This window comes from Oreochromis niloticus, linkage group LG16 (genome assembly GCF_001858045.2).
Source record: "Oreochromis niloticus isolate F11D_XX linkage group LG16, O_niloticus_UMD_NMBU, whole genome shotgun sequence".
Classification (NCBI taxonomy): domain Eukaryota; kingdom Metazoa; phylum Chordata; class Actinopteri; order Cichliformes; family Cichlidae; genus Oreochromis; species Oreochromis niloticus.
The window spans coordinates 27,449,444-27,466,733 of NC_031987.2; the positions used below are offsets into that span (position 1 = coordinate 27,449,444).

General features: G+C 41.2%; 1 protein-coding gene across 1 annotated transcript in view; it reads left to right on the top strand.

Moving 5' to 3' along the window:
- Positions 1–513: 513 nt before the first annotated feature.
- The window catches only part of zmym2 (zinc finger, MYM-type 2), a 29,359-nt gene continuing 12,582 nt past the window's right edge, over positions 514–17,290 (top strand). The window contains exons 1-9 of the mRNA XM_025903922.1: positions 514–986; positions 9,000–9,692; positions 10,119–10,287; positions 11,590–11,744; positions 12,227–12,375; positions 12,572–12,734; positions 13,679–13,891; positions 16,390–16,540; positions 16,992–17,107. Coding sequence (XP_025759707.1) covers positions 768–986; positions 9,000–9,692; positions 10,119–10,287; positions 11,590–11,744; positions 12,227–12,375; positions 12,572–12,734; positions 13,679–13,891; positions 16,390–16,540; positions 16,992–17,107 — 2,028 coding nt within the window. The 5' untranslated portion in view covers positions 514–767. The remainder of the gene's footprint in view (positions 987–8,999; positions 9,693–10,118; positions 10,288–11,589; positions 11,745–12,226; positions 12,376–12,571; positions 12,735–13,678; positions 13,892–16,389; positions 16,541–16,991; positions 17,108–17,290) is intronic.

Sequence of the window (17,290 nt, forward strand, 5' to 3'; positions counted from 1 at the left end):
TTTTTGTATTCTACTTTTACGCCTAATTGGCCAAAGTTTCGGGAACTTGTGCGGGGGGGTTAGCCGGATGCCCAGGGAGTTTCTCGGTACTCACACTGGGGCGTGAAGACTCATTAAGGGATGAATAAACAGTTAATTTGAACAGATTTGGTCCTCTCCGTCTCTGCGTGCTGTAGCTACTGCCGCCTCTAGTCTTCAGTATTGTTCAGTTGGCTAATGGCGGACGGCAGGCAGTGCTGTTTTCCGCTGGGGAGGAGGGAGGTGTGTGTGTGGTGGGGGGTGGGGACAGAATTGCTCCGGTTGTTATAGTAATGGGTTCATACCTAGTTACAGTTTAGGCAACTCACAGGATGCTCACTTAAAACACGGTAAGGGAATTTCTCTGGGTCTTGTTGTTTACCACCGCATGACACAAATGAAGCCAGTTCATGTGATATATGAGAGTAGGGCGCCCCTTGCGGTTGCCGAGTATATTTTGCCAGTGATTGCGCCAGGGTGGACTCCGCGTAGGGTAACTTTCCAATTAAAACCCCCATCGTCACAGGTATCGCAGAAATCGGGTTTTTTATTCGAAACCCGGGTCTGTTTCGCTGGCACGGACATGTGTGCGCCTATAGAGCAGATAATCTGGACAAGAACAGGGGTTGTGGAAGGGGGGAAACACGTTTTTTTTCCCTTTTTTTTTTAGGTGTTGGGGACTGTGCTTGTCAGTGGCACACTGCATTAGCCTATCTTGAGAAACATTTGCTTCTATTTTAATCTGTTTTATGCGAGTAAATTGCGATGATTTTTGTTGGTATTTTAACAATGGCGCAGTCTGTGTCTGCTCTCCTCCCCTCGATCTGCCGCTAATCCAATGGCTGTTTGCGGCAGGGGAGGGAGCGGAACGGAACACCCTGAACCACGTTTCTCCTGGACCCCAACTTGGAAGCCAGTCTAGCCTCTCCTTTTTCCCGGGTTATTTATGGAAGAGCTGCGCAGCTCAGGTAGTGCTGGTTCCGTTTATTCTCACTGATCAAAGTTTTGGACCTGCTTTTTATTGCCAAGTTTGTTAAATATCAATGCCGGGGAAGAGAAATGGAAGCTAGATCGGGGTCGAGTGATAGTCACCGTTGTAGCCGGGGGCATGGGCCGGATTTGGTGCTGTGGTGGTCCTTCCAAGCGGTGTTGATAATCAAGGGCACGACCAGTGGGACTCCGGCGGCCCCCGAAGGCTTCGTACAGCCTGTCCTTCATTGGGTGTTTTCTAATAATTCACAGGAGGTCTCCTCAGCTATGTATAGCAGGGTTTAGTTTTGCGTTCAGGTAACCGGAATGGGCCATTTGATTTTGGGGTTTTTTTTTTTTTGATTTTTTTTTAGCCCATCAGCTGGCTTGGGGATGCTCTGATGGCTGCGCATTACGCATCACTTCTCAGTGACATAAGTCTTATATAATAATCCCAGGCGTTTAATTTGAATATTTTATTAATCGGCTGTTGTCTGCACAAATACTGGCGCAAACAGCTTTCACATCTCCACCTTGTGACCTGCTGGGGGGAGAGAGGGGGGAAAAAAATGTCAACTTCTGTGGCTTCATGCGCAAACTGATGCAGTTGGAAAGGTAGATGAGCACCTCTGTGAGGTGGTGATGTGGCGCAGGCGTTGATTTAAACTGCTAGTCTTGTTGAGGTGTGTGTGTGTTGCATGGAGGCAGGCTCGGCCACAGCGCCATCCCACCTCTCCGTCCACCTGGTGTTGACGTTGGGAGTCAAGGTTGCATGTCAGAGCTCATTAATGCTGGGTCCTCGTTTTCATCTCATCCACGTGAATGCAGGCTGTCTCGTAGCTCTGCATTGCAGTCTGAACTGAGTCTAGACCAGGCTATTTTTTCCCCCCCTCAGAGCACTATTGAGTTGCTTTGCACATAGATTCCTCTGTTGGTGGAATATCAGGCCAGAAAAGCATGAAGCATCTATCTGCAGCACAGCTTTGCTTTGCTTTTGGGAGGTCTTGCAAATGGGGAATGGGTGCCTTTGGGTCTCCTGGCTAGTATTTGGACTCCAGTTAACACCATGGTTACGGACATATGTTATTACCTTAGCACAAGTTGTGTTTGTAGAGGTTAGCTTGGGTTATAGCTTCTAAAGGAAGAACCTAATTATAGTAAGTCAGTGACTTGGAATTCAATCCTTCTTTTGAACAGTCAAGCATATTGTATTGATCTTGAATGTCATTCTGTTTTGCCTTGTACTTCCTGTCACATGGTCACAGCAAGTAAGTGTTCCTTATTCGGCACTAGTGCTCTACAGTGGAGCAGCTCTTTATTAGCAGCAAACATATACAGCTCTGATATAATGACTCTGCTGAGTTTGCAGCAGTGGCTTTTAACAATGTGAACTCCTATATTTCTCTACCAAGCATACAGTTATCAGAGAGTCTTTGTACCTTGATAGAAAGTATAGGACAGATATGCAGCCCGTTTTTGCATATTGAAATTTTTTTCTTCGTCTTTTTTCTGCTTGGAAAACACTTGCAATGAAGAAGTACAATTTAAATAAGCATGAGATCACTTTAGTCATTTGTAAAGCAAAATGGCAGCCTGGCTGGACAAAACGGGGCATTTGAAAGCATCAGAGCAGACTGTGAGAATTTGTAGCGGGAATATATTTTGTCACTTTTTAGTTTTTATGAAGAAATTTGGCGAAATAATTTGTTTTTGTTTTTTTTTTCTGCTAATCTGCTTAAAAATCTTGGAAAGACATGGGATGGGGTCAGTCTTTGTTAATTATCCTGCAGCCGATTTCCTGAATTAGTTGGAAACTTAATGTGAGCGCACTGCTTGACTCCACATCACGACCATGTGTCTCACGTGCTGCATATGGTGCTAAGAGAATTGAAAACGATAGTTAAAAAACTTTATTTGAAAATCAGGTCAAACATTTTTAATTTCAGCACCAATATACTGTTGAGTCCCTTAATATTTGACCAAATTTAATAATTCAACTTTCATAGAGCTGTGTTGTCAACGTAAAATGTGGTAGAGGCAGGGTATTGTATGAGCATGCATGGCTCCCAAAAGCAATGGGTGACTAGTCTTTCCTTACAATGTGACAGAAGCCTGACACATTTTCTCTGGCTCAAATGTAAGTGGAAAATTGAACATAATCCCAGAGATGGGTTTCATGTTTGATACTTTGAGAATCCTTTGCAGGGAGAAACCACCTGAAATCTGGAACCATCACCAAACAAGGAGTTTCCTCCTCTGTCATGGCCTTTGCTGCAGCTGTATTGAGTTCCTGTTTGTTCATAGGGCTTTCTGCCTTTAGTTTTGTCTACAGCAAGTGAAGTACAGCTTGATTGGGTTGACATCAGGTGAATGAATTGGTTATTACAGAATATTCCACATGAATAACTCCAGTTTTCTTAGTATGTCTTGGGTCATTGGAGATTGTTACTGTGAAGCACTATCCATCAACTTTACTGAATTTGGCTGAATCTGAGCAGCACTGTATCCCAGTAAACGTCATCTGGCTGCTTCTGTGTTCTGTCACATTTTCAGGGAAGACTGGTCACCCATTGCTACTGAAAGCCGTGCATGCTCTTACATTACACTGCCTCCTCCATTTTTCACTTCAGATTGTCGTCTGTTCCGTGGCTTCTCGCTACTTTTATCTGCCATCATTCTAGTACAGGTTGATCTTAATTTCATCGATCTGTTCTTGAGTCTGGTCACTGGTTTGGTGACCCTTGTCATATGTTCTTGGTCAGAAATCACATTGTCTTCCAGCCTTTGTCACCTTTGCATTTGTGCATCTATTAGTGGGCTTCTTATTGATCATAAGCTTTTCTGGGCCTAAACTACAGCCACCTTCAGTAGCTTCGGTTATTTTGGCCTTCCTCAAATAATTTTCATCTTCAATATGTTAACAGCCGGCTGAGACGGGTAAAAGCCAGAGGACTAACTCATTTGAGAAAATTGTACATCTTTGTCTTATGCAGCTCTTGGATCCTTCTTGTATATTTTGTGTCATCGTACTTCTTTATTGTGATTCTTTGTCCAATCAGTTTTGCAGCATTTGATCAATTGTTTAACTCATTGACTCGTCTGCTAATTGGGCCTCTGGAAGCAGCAGCCAATCTTTGGGGGAGGGGGGCTTCTGGTGTAGCCAGCTAATACCCAGTACCAGGGGTTCCTACGTTCACTACAAATGGATATCAGAAAGCTTTAAACACCCAGCAGTCCTCTTCCCTTTCCTACTTTTTCTGCACATGAATTCAACCAAATGCAAATCTTATTACAGAGATTAGCATTTGGTTCAAATGGAGCAGGCTATAGCATTGTACACTGTTACTTCTATCAGTAGTCACATCATCAATAAGAACTGGTGACCCGGTTCCATTCGTGACATACATGCCCAAACGCTATAATTGGAATTCTACAAATTTACACTGCCGAACAGCCTCTTGAGTAATGCCAGCTAACCAGATAGCAAGTAGGGCTGCAGTGATTCGTCAGCATAATCGCTGACTTTTATTGTCAATGCGTCATATACTAATACCACGTAAATGCGTTTTTGTAACTGCAATACACTACAGGAACATATGGGGGCGGTATCACCTCTATTGTCTGTCGAGACTGGAGTCAGAACTAATGAAGAAGAATGTAGTGTGACCCACAAAACAGGAGGATGGAAGAAAATGGAAACAGATTTTATTTTATTTTTTTTAAAAGTCAAAGCATTTCAAAGAAAACAGAGTTGAATGCAGATTGTGGAAAGCAGAGCTTTCCTTCCACAACAGCATTAATGCAGCGCACAAGCATTTAAAACGCCGGCACCCTAGAGCTGTGACGTCAGCTCTGAATGGGCCAGTTTTAGAGAGTTAAGTCATCGCGCTGCATTGATACCTTGTTTATGTTAATGTCTGAATAGTAATATTTATGTTTGTAAAGTAATGTTTATGTTAGCTTGCCTGTTGAAAACCTCTCAGGATGAATCTTGCTAAGCAAACACCTTTTTAGTTTTGTTAACTAATGAGTCAAATGCAATATCAAACCATTAAGCAGGAGTAGCTAAACTGCCTCCTAGTTTTTATATATTTCTATATAAAATATATAACCAAATTTGTAATTAGTAACGGTCTTTTCTAATTCTATTTTGTTCTGTTTTACTAGTATTAAGCACAGGTGTATAGATGAGTTTGTCCTGTAAAGAGGCCCATGCACCTTTCGAATGGCTAAAGTCATGACAGAGTCATCTTTAGCATGGTTATCAGCAGCTGGGAACATCATCTCACGGATAAGAGAAAGCCTTACTCCAGAGGATGTTCACTGCAATCATGAATTCATGAACTGAATCATCTGTAAACTTTGGAAACTTATTTTGGAATGGAAAATAAAATCTTTTTTATTTAATTTGAAGCTTTACTTCAACTTATGGGCAGAAGCCTTTTTTAGTTTCCTATTTGAAATTTTCTTTATTTTAAGTACTACTAACACTTGAATTTATCTAACTTAATATTTCTTATTTATTTAATTTTTATTCTGATGGTTTGAGTAATATTAAACATACATTTTGATTATTTTCAAATTCATGTTTCCTGGGTCATTATTTTAATTTCCTGTGGGATGAGACTACATGGTGATATTCACAGGTGGGCAGACTTGAGCAGGTGAGGCACTGGAGCCTAGAATAGGAGGTTTGCCCACAGGAAGCAGAGATGAGTTATTGAAGTAGTTATTGACTAATTGAGGTAAAATTGGCAGAATAGTCAACTACCAAAATAATCTTTAGTTGCAGCCCAGTAGCACGACAGCCTTTTAACGGCTGGGATAAGCTCCATCGCTGCAATACATATAAGAACAAAAAAAGCACCAGAAGCACTCTTGCCAATCAGAAGTCTGCAGTTTGGAAGTTGTTTAGTTTTGCTTTTGTCGGTCTCTTGGGTGGGACATAACTCCAGCCACAAACTTTGGAAGATATGTCCAAATGGAGTGCTTTACTTCACAGCTGTCCTGTGGGAACATTAAAGCCAAGGAGCTGGTATGTTGACTGGAAAAACTGTGTCAAAAGTGACACAAGTAGCCTGAAAACATAACATGTTAAAGCGTTAATGACTCTACTCCTGTGCCAAACACTTATTTAAAGGGTGGTTTCTCTTAACAAATCCGGAGTTTGTAAGTTTTGTTGCTTTGTTATATTGTTTTATTTATTTAATTATGTTTTTTCTTCCTAATGTTCTGTCCACTAATGAAAATTCACGAATGTTGTCTGCGGTGGCCTCTTAGGTCTCAGGTCTTAGTTTAACAGTGTCTTACTGTTTGTAAGAATAAACCATGCCTTTTGCTTGAATCTACACCTCTTGCACTCCAAGTTGAGAGCTCCCATGAATCACTGTTAAAAACTAATTCAACATTTGCGGTACATTTATGACCTTTTGTCACCTTAAGCTGACATGAAATGACAAGGAAATAAGCCACACATGGCAGTGAAAGAGTTTTCAGTGCCAATATTTTAAAAATTGGATATTGGCGATTTATCAATAAATCTGTACTGGCATTTATAACTGCGGATAAAACCACTCTTTCACCATGTTATGAGTGTTCAAGTTGCATAGTGTATCCAACTGAGAGGTATACAATGAAGCAAGTTTAACTCGCATAACAAATATTTATGTTTCATGTGTCTGAAAGAAGACTCTCAACCGATATATCAGATTTTAAAATCAGTATTGGTGTCGGTGTTAAAAGGCCTATATTGGTCTGGATCCATTCAAATTGGCTGTAAACGGTTAAAGCGGTAATTATAAGCACATCTTTTCTATACAAAGCTGTGAGATGTCACTGGTTTTTAGGTGCATGTTTGGAGGTCAGGGTGACCTTGTCACACAGCTCAGCACCTTTGCCATTTCTGATACTGGGCTTAAAATCTGGAAAGCCAGGGTAAAAATATATGGGCAGAATCTGCTCATACTGAAGTCTGGCTAAATCAGCTTGTTCATTAAGCTAACGAGGCAACAGCTAAAGTTCTCTTCATATGTACTGTAATAAACAAGTCATTTACCTGCATCCTTAAAGATGCTTGTTTACTGCTGCGAGTTTTATTTGATGCGCCCCACAGTGCTGAGACCAAAATGGCCACCACAGTGATGTCTGGCTTCCTCTGTAGCTCTTTTACAACTCAGATCGTGTGTTCAGGTGCTTTCAGGCTCTTCCTCTTCTGGGCAACTGTTGGAGTAATTAGCAGAGCTACAAAGATCATTGTCACCATAGAAGTGTGTCTATGAGCGAGCATCTGTTAGTGTCGTGTGTGTGTGTGTGTGTCTATGCTGCAGCTGTCAGCAGTGATGTGATACGTGGCTTACAGCCACCCTCACTGCTGTGTTACATGAAAAGGAGATTTTGACAGAGACGGATCAACAGAGTGCTGACTTCCCCAAAAGTGCCTTGAATATTATTTGATTCAGAATGTGGCACTCGTTCAGATCACTGCATATTCTGTCCTATTTCTTCTCTTTTGGATTGGGTAAGATGGTTAACGAATTAACTGGTTTGTATGTTTTTACACTAGGCGCACGTACGTCACTGCCGTTTAGTTTACGAGACACATAGATGAAGCGCACAACCATTTAAACGTTGTGTTGGTCAACTCAAGAGCACCCCAGATGTAGTGCACAAAACAAGTCCCTGTGGTGGTGGTGGTGGTGGTGGTGGGCCTTACCATCACCACGGCAACCAAGGTGTAGCTTCGCTGGTTGCCAAGGACAACAAGAGAGTAGCTGTGTTGAGTGATACACAGGCGTAAGAAGCAGGGAGGGCGGGAGAGACGTGAAAGGCAGCAGGTGAAAACAAGGAGTAGAGTTGCCTGTAGTTGGGTAAGGAGCTTAAGGGAACGGGAAGAGAGAAGAAGAGGATGAAAGGAAGAGGCGTGATGGTGAGGAGGAGGGGCCCCCGTTGCTGGGCAGGCACATATGCTCACCCATGGAGACGTCACCTCTGCCGTTGCATGTGTTGAACATTAGATTCCCGCTTTCTTGCGGTAAATGCAACCAGAGAGGTTTATCTGTAGAGAACAAAGCCCTTCACCGGCCTACATCCCTATCATTTAAATACTCTTCTGACAGTATTAGAATCATTAGGGGAAAAAATGTAGTAGATTAAGACCAAGAAAGACTGCTCTGTTTACATGCTTTGTTAAACTATGAACAGATTTTTATGAAGTGCAGAGAAAAGTCATAGGAGTTATCATATTGTTAGACTGATAAATAGATTTGAACCTCTGTGTTTAGTACAGCTGAAGAGCTCTGAAATGACTCCTTGACGTGCTCTTTCTGGAGCAATATGAGTCATTGTTGAGGGAAAACCCAGTTAACGGAAAGTCTTAACCAGGTCCACCCCCCCAACTAATTATTGATTGAAATGTTTTTGTCATTAATTTTTGTGTTCTTTGCAGTTATTTTATTTTATTCTATTTTATTTTTTCTTGGAATAGCAGTTTTTCCATCTTGATGGCAAATGTGCTCACAGACATTCGTGACCTAAATGAAGCAACACAGCTGAAGCATTCACATCACTGCCCCAGCATCAGCAAGGCATCCAATTTTGCTGTGGATGTAAGCAGAGAATCAAAGTTATGGCTGTATTTGTGAAATGAAGGTCTCACATCTGGAAGTGGTTGACATTTAGGCGGGCATTTCAAAGAGTGAGCTCACCTAAAATGCCCCACAGAAGGGAAAATCTGGTCGGACTTGTTTTTTTTCTTCTTTTTATTAGATGTTGTGAATGGTCAAGTAGCCATTAAATACAAATGCCAAAAGCAAGCCAGTAAAGGCATAAAGACAAGCAGGGTGGTGATTGTAACAATGACTGTTACAGCTGTAGGGCATGAGTTGGCTGTGTGGGGGAAGCTTGCGTCTGGGGACACCTGAACTACCTGTAATGCTGTCAGACGTCATTAAACTAATTGGCAACGCCAACTTTGCATAGCTGTTTCCTAACTGGCTTTTTGTGTGCGTTGTCAGGTGGTTGCCTTTGTGATGGACGGGGAGTCGGAACCAAACCCTGTCGTGGCAGAAGATGTAGGGGAGCGGGTGGAGCCCATGGATGCCACTCCCTCTCCCCAGCAAAAGCCCACGCCTCCTTCCGAAGAGTCTAGTGAGGCAGTTTCCATGGTAACGGAAGATGGAGCCACAAAGGAGGGTGGCACAGAGGACAATGATGATGATGTGGTTCTCGTAGGGGAGGAAGCTCCCCAGCCTTCTGCCACAACCCTCTCCCAAGACACGCCCAGCACAGACTGCCCAGAGCTGGCAGCTGCTGTGGCAACTGTAGACACGTCCACAGCAGCAAAGACCCCAGGCTCTCCTGCGTCTTCCAACGCATCTACAACAGCAGCAGCACCTCCGAAGCCTCCAACCACAACAACCGAGCCTATTGTCATTGATGACGAGGAGGACTCTGAACAGAGAGACACGTCCTCGTCCACTCCGGTGCCTCCTGAAGGCACATCTGCATCCCACTCCCCAGGTGCACTCAGCAGCACTGAGCCAGATTCTGAGATCAGGATAGCCAGTGTCACTACATTAGGGTCTGCTAGCCAGAAAGGAGGCTCCACAGTAAATTCCCCTCCACATCCAGAGGATGCTCAGCCAGACATGAACCTGATGATAACCTCTGTGACATCACTGCAAGGAGGAGCAGCAGCTGTCGCAGCAGTAAGAACACCCACAACTTTTTTTCTTTTAAGTTTTCATTATGTTTTCATGTTGTTGTTTTTTAAAATATTTAGTATAATTCAGTTTTATTTATTTTTTTGCTTCCACCTAATTTTAGTGCCGAGTTTTCATGATGTCTACTAGTAAATGTTGGTGAAGGCAGGTGTTTGTGTTTTTTTTCCTTTTTGGCACAGCGGTTTTATTCTTGGCAAAGAAAATAATGATTTCTTTGTAATGACACCTGAGCGAGCTGCTATGCCAGTATCTACTTATCAGATGCATCAGCAGTTACTCTAGTTGATGTAGTTGGATTCAGTTTTGGTTTTGTGTATCGCAGTGAATACGACACCCGTTTGTGTTATGTTTTCCTCATCATCATCTTGTTTCTAATGTTTTGACACTAACATAACTAACTTGTGTTTTTAGGCAGGTGAGGGCCAGGCGGAAGAAAATGGTCTACAGATCCACAATACGTTCAGTCTGAATCCTGACACCCCATCTAGTCGACCAACCGCCTCCTTTAACCCTGGGCGGGGCTCAGGTCCCATGGGCCAGCTGGTACAGAATGGGGACATGGGCACACACAATAGAGCAGGTAGAAACGTAACATTTTTCTCATGTTAAAATGCTGAAATTGGCATAAAAGGAATTGATGTTTGGATTTGGTTATAGTATGGTGTGTCTGTAGTATGGTGAAATTGTTGTGTTTCAATACTTGAAATCGCTCTTTAGCTCTGTTCTTAATGACCAAGTCATTTAGAATGGAGGGTTGCTCTTACTAATTCAAATAAAAAAAGAAAATGGGTACCGGATGTCTCATTGACATTAATATAATCACAATCCTAGAGTCAGTCAAGTTGATTAATATTGTTGGCCAGAAACTTTAGACAACTTTTGTGTTCATATGGATTTTATTCAGATTGGTGACGCTGTTTTCTGTTTCTGTAGTCATTTTTACTCCTAACTTAAGAGATCGGTGATCTCTTAACTAATGATGGAATTAAATAATACATAGGTGGGAGAAAAATGTCCTTGTCTGTTTAGACGGGTCACAGGATAATGTCAGGTCAACAACCACAACGAATTTTTCTGATTACATGGTTCCATGTATGTCAAAGTGTGGATTTTGGGTTTGTAAATTTTCCAGACACCAGCACATACGGCAGACAGTAATCATACCCATACAACAGCTTGATAACCTGGATAACAGTGTCCATGTGAACACACTCACTGTGTTTTCATATGTAAACCTTATGTAAATTAGCATCAAATTTTTCTCAGTTGGAATTACCAGAAAGACAGTTAAGTTGTTGTTCAGACTGCATTTCTTTATGTATTGTCTAATATGATTTCCTCAAACTCAGATCCGTCTGAATGAAAATTTTAACACAGCTCGACGTCTGTAGCAGCACAGTGTGTCATTCAGCAAAGCATTGAATTGGCTAATCAAAAGCATGTTTTTGATGGAATCTTTGTTTAGGTTGTGATTGTAAGAATTGATCAAATTAGTTTTAAAATCCATCTTGACTAACAGCTCCTCCTACACTCTGTTACTTTTTGGAAAATTTGGTGCTTAAACAAAATGTGCGTTATTGCAGATCTACAGGAAGTTTGGTGTTTGCTCATCATACACTTTCTGGACTTGAGTTTATATGCCAGCCTTTTGGCAGTTCCTGTCAACCTCCATGTAGACTCTAGATGGTGCTGTTGTCAGGAGCTAATGCTCTAAATATGACTTCTGGACATTTATGTCTTTATTTACTTAAAATTATTGTTGTCATTGTTTCATGTCTGTATAGCAGATCAACGTTTAGTGCAGACATAGCATTATATATATATATTTATATATATTTAAAAAAAGAATTCCAGGTAACTTTCTTTCTGTCTTTCCCTGCAGATTCTTGGATTTCTCAGTCAGCTTCAGTCCCCCGCAACCAAAAACAGACAGGGGTGGACTCTCCATCACCAGCCACTTCGCTGCCCAAACCTCCAGGCCAGTCTTCCTCAACTACTTCCTCCTCAGGCTCCCAGCCACAGCCCAGGACAGTCAAGGTGATCCACTGTGGTCATTCAAGTCCTGTGCAATTACGTTGGTTATAGTGCAAACAATCTGTAAAATTTTACATTTCAGAATTTTAAATCCAGGGTTGGAGCAGAGTAACTTTTTGCGTCTACCCTTTTTATATTTTTAGTAAAAGTATGTTTAAAGTATAAACATATTTAAGTATATTAATCTAATCTGCTAACCACTTCATACTACATGCTGTATGTAATTTATGCAAACAGTGCACTGAAATTTAGTTTAGACATTTTTAAGACCATTTCCCTGTATTCATTACTTCCTTTATTGCTTTGGTTTATAGTAGATTAGCCGGTTTTACAGAAAAGATTTTGTAATAGCAAAATTGGGACTGTAATTTTATATTTCTTGTACTGTTTTTTTTTAATCCAGGTATGTAGAGAGGGGGACAGGTTACTTATTGCTGTTGAGAAACATCCCGCAGTTCAATCATTACTATGTTTGCTCGTTCCAGGTGACCTGTGCAAACTGTAAAAAGCCTCTGAAAAAAGGCCAAACAGCCTACCAGCGTAAAGGCTCCACACACCTGTTCTGCTCCACCACCTGTCTGTCTGCCTTCTCACACAAACCTGCCCCCAAGAAGAGCTGCACCATGTGCAAAAAGTGAGTCTCACATTGAAGGAGATATTTTATATTTAGGATTTACGATTATACAGCGCATTTGGAGTTCATTAAAAAGGAGTAAAGTCGTAACAACAAAGAGTTTATTGAAAGCTAAGGTTTTTTAAAAAAAAAAAAAAAAAATCTAATTTCCAGTTATCATAAACATGAATGAGCACAGCTTTTGTTTGTTTTCCAGGGACATCACAAACATGAAGGGTACCATTGTGGCCCAAGTCGACTCCAGCGAGTCTTTCCAGGAGTTCTGCAGCACTGGCTGCTTAGGCGCATACGAGAACAAGCAAAATCCTCCCAAATCAAACCTCAAAACCAAATGCACCGTCTGTGGCAAGCACACGGAGGTCAGTCTGTCTAACTTTCTTAGCACTGGGTTCTGATGACAACAATGGAATAAATAATTCAGTGGCAATGAGTAAAACCAAAGTAACACTGGGATTAAACACATGAATTTGACACTGACTCAGCAGTGTGTTTGGTACACCTGCACAGTGGAAAGGTTCAGGTCTGTCTGTGTGTTTTGTGGTATCCACGGTCTGTAAATTTCATCATCATTTACCCAAATAGATGATGGACTCTCAACTCCACAAGAAAGCTCCTGCAGCATGCAAAAGAAAAAAAAAAGCACCACAAAACCAAACACCTTTGACCGTAATGTGGTGCTATGCACACGGAGCCTCGGGGCTGCTAGCACGGCTCTTGTTGTGCTGGGCTTCAACATCCCTTCATTATTTACATCCTTGGCTTGGATGTTTGTTTTGAATAAATAAATATTTCATGCTTGAATCCTGTTGCACTTTATCAGCCCCCTCCCCTTCCTTGACTCTTAATAAACATTGTCATACCACCATTTCTCACTATTTCACTCTTCCTCGTTATCTGATTTATTATGTTTCTCCTCACCACACTTTCATTCAGTATTTATCTCTTGCCTAGCTTTGCTGTTTGTAAGCTTAGCCTTTCACACCTACCCTGCTTTTCTGCAACTCCCTGAGTCTTCATAACTATCACATCCAAAAACAAACTTTTTGGTTAAAAAGATTAAAAAAATGTCATTCTTGATTGTTTTTGAGCACTCTGCCATCATTGTCTGTTGTTAGTTTAACAGTAGTCCATTAGATTTTATAGTCTGAATTCAGGATTTATCATATATTTGTGTTGATTATTTTAGCAACACCGCTATTTGTGAAAAACAAGTTGGAGATCCTAATTGTGTACTTTTTCAGAGAAATGTCATTTAAAATGTGAACATCTCTTCTTGATCCTTCTGATGTTTTGCTGTCTGCAGATCCGGCATGAGGTTAGCTTTAAGACTGTGACCCATAAGATCTGCAGCGACGCATGTTTCAACGTTTACCGCAGGGCCAACGGTCTGATCATGAACTGCTGTGAGCAATGTGGTGACTACCTTCCCAGCCGGGCATCAGCCAACCACTCGCTTCTGGTTGACGGTCAGCAGAAACGCTTCTGCTGCCAGAACTGCATCAGGGAGTACAAACAGGTGAGCCCTGATTTTAAAAAAGCCCAAACCATAGCCTCGTGGTGTGGGAAAGCTGTGATCCTCTTATTTTATTCAGTGGATTTTAGGACATCATGGTGCTGCTTTCATGTCCAGAACTTTGAGGAATTTTAATTTATCTGTGGTGAAACTCCTCTTTACTCCTACAACACACACATGCACATAGATAAACAGGAAGCTGTTTTCTTTTCGAGTTGATCCGTTCTCTTCTGGGAGATTTAAAAAAAAAATAAATAAAAAAATAGCACCAAGAGAAGTAATAGCTGTAAATGTAAAAATAGCAGTGAATACTCAGTCATTGCAGGCTGATTCAGTGTGCTGTATGTGTGCTACATTCCTAGTATGGCGCACGTAAAGTCATGGTGTTGGGTTTCAGAAGTGTTTTCAGTCATGACTTACATCTGTCGCAGATTCCATGTAGAAGTATAAACCCTGCGTTACTCATCCACCTTTTATTTAAGAAGAAGTTGGTATTTAAGTAACACTAGTGTGCTATCAGCAATAAATATTCAAGTGAGGCACACAATGAATGAAAGCAGGAGTGAGTCAGTCCTACAAATTTTGTACAGAAAGCAAAATGGCTGCTTAGGTGATCAAATGTTTCACACATGGCTTGAAGGAGGAGTGCAGACAGAAGCAACACTGGTGCTTTTAGTTTGTCTTACACCACCAGCCGTTTTAGAGATTTCTGAATTTTATGAAGTCGTGTCACAGTTATTTCTAGAGTACATTTCAAAAGTTCTACTATATTTATTTTACATACTTAGGAGGATATTTTTTTGAGTTTGTGTCTTCATCATGTTGTTTTGTAGAGTTAGAGAATTCAGGAACCGCTGTTTGCCTCTCAGCCGTTAACCAAATGGCAGGTCAGAGATGTGGGTCGGTCCTTTCTATCTGTTGTGTTGTATGTTAGTATCCAAGCAGAGCAGGCCAGTGCTTTTTTTTCCTTCAAGCTTTCATAATTATTAATACATTTTTTCTGAACATTGTACAGCTGAATTGTGTTGCAGAGAAATGTTTGTGAAAAATTGCAGGTTGAAATTTAATTTGTTGCTTGGTAACGGCAACCTATTGGACGTTCCACTAATAATTGCAGGAAACCACTTGGACACTGTCAGTGTTAGAAAACATGCAGATAACAGGCCTGTGTGTCCAATTCTGGGCTGTACTGTTTCTTTATCAGACAGATTGTGAATTTTCTTATGCAGCTAAGAAGTCTGTTTTAGAATTGAAGTCCATTTACAGTTCTTTCACACTGTGGAATATAATCCACTAAAGCTTTGTTTACACATGCAGGGGATTCCTGAACCAGCCGAGCTGTGTATATAGCAAATATTTAAACAGATTTAAATTTTCCAACTGCTTAATACAAAGTGTGTGATGTCCAGTTAGTCTTAGTACTGCTGCTGTGAGTGCAGAAGATTTGTGCATCCTGCCTCCTACATGCCTTTACTCAGGCAGAATCCCCACCTGAGGCCTGATTTAGACTCCTGTGGGGAATCTTTGTGAGTCTATGATTTAACCCACGTAAGTGGTGGACGTTTAGTTATGCTTCTGCTGGTGCATTATGTGTTAATTACCATGTGATTGTGTCCCAGTGTTTTTACACGCGGTGCCACACAATAGAAACAAATAAAATGCCCGGTCTTCTTTTCCCCCTGGATCGTTGCTCCTTGTTTTCAGTCAGTTTTTTGGGGGGCAAATATATTTGGTCTTGAAGTTTGTTTTCTCACTTCTTTTTACGTTCCCTCATGTTCATTCTGAGTTTCTGATTTTGTTGACATTTGTGAGTGTATATTAATGCTATGATTAGCATGAGATGATGGTGATATTCTCTTAGCAAAAAAAGCACCCGAGGACTCAACAGCACTGAACCGACCAGTCACGATAGTTGCAGGCTGCGTCAACGCCACGCGTAGTTATTGTTCTAGGGAGGTGCAAGTCAGATTACACTATAGATTACATTGTAGGGTTTCAGTGTTGGTGTCCAACTGAAGGATAAATCCCCAGCAAATGAGTGAATGGGAATGACCCTGCGATCTGCCAAACCTTATTATTCTGCCATCGTGTTAATGTTTGGGGGTTTGTTTTGTCAAACTGTTTTTAAAAACGAATAACAAGGAAAAAGGCATAGTCTCAAGTATTCAATTCCATTTTCACAACATTTGTGAACATATTGTTCTTTTTGTCTTTCAAAGGTTAAACATTCATTTTATTATGAAAACCAGTGAGTAGTTTTACAGCCTGCGGTCACCACTGCAAGTTTCAAAAATGGTTCTAATCTCTGGGCCAAACGGTGGGAAATGGATCTCAAAATAAACATGTGGACTGTTGAAAGCATTCAACAGAAGTCTAAGATGCTAGCTTCCCAGGTTTACAAAACATTCAAAACATTTTGTTGTTGCCACATTTTGTAATTTGTTAGCATGATCAGTTAGCGATGTCTTGTCAAGTTGCGGTGCTTTCCCTGTCTGTCTCAGGCTCACAGTAAACTTGAGAGCTGCCTGTCTTGCAAAACACTGATTAAGACGGGAGAAGTACTCCATAGCGTCGGGGCAGGTGGCACCATGGTCTCCTACTGCTCTGTTAATTGTATGAACAAGGGCAAGCTGACAACAACATCCTTCATCAGTGAGTAACCACAATACACAAGCAGTAACTTTGAAACAGCTCTCTCATAACTTAGCTTTCACTTTCAGGCTTTTTTAGTCCAGAGACTTAACCTAGAGATCCATATTTCTGCACAGGTACCATAAGATGTTGAGCAGGCATTAGGATAATTAACACTGCAAGTGGGGAGCAACATAATAGGCATTTAGTTTGAAAAGTGCTGGGTTGCTTATTGTTTGTGTTCTCAATCAAACGATCTCCCTGTGCGAGTGCATTTAGGTTGACTGGTTTGCTGGAAGCAGAAAATGGCTCCTTTGAACTAGTTTATCCACACCTGCTCATTAGTTTTTATACCAGAAAACCGAATCACTTTACCAACAAAATGAATTGAGTATGAGAGTTACTTAGAAAGACCTGCATTTCAGATATGCTTTTATTTCTGTGTTTTAATGCCTAACACCTGTGTGTGCAGGCACAGAGCCCACCTGTCATTTCTGTAAGAGGAATTCTTTACCACAGTATCAGGCCACGCTATCAGAGGGAAATGTCCTTAACTTCTGCAGCTCACAGTGTGTAACCAAGTTCCAGGTGAGACTCATTTCAAACAAATCTGGGCTCTTTAGAAGACATGTTGGCACAATAGCTGTTTGATGTATCTGAATGAAACCCCTTTTGTTATGTGTTTGATGATGAAGCAGCATGCTGCTGAAATGAGGTAAACAGGAAAACGGGTATATTAATACCATTCTGTAAATATTTTCAATAACTTGA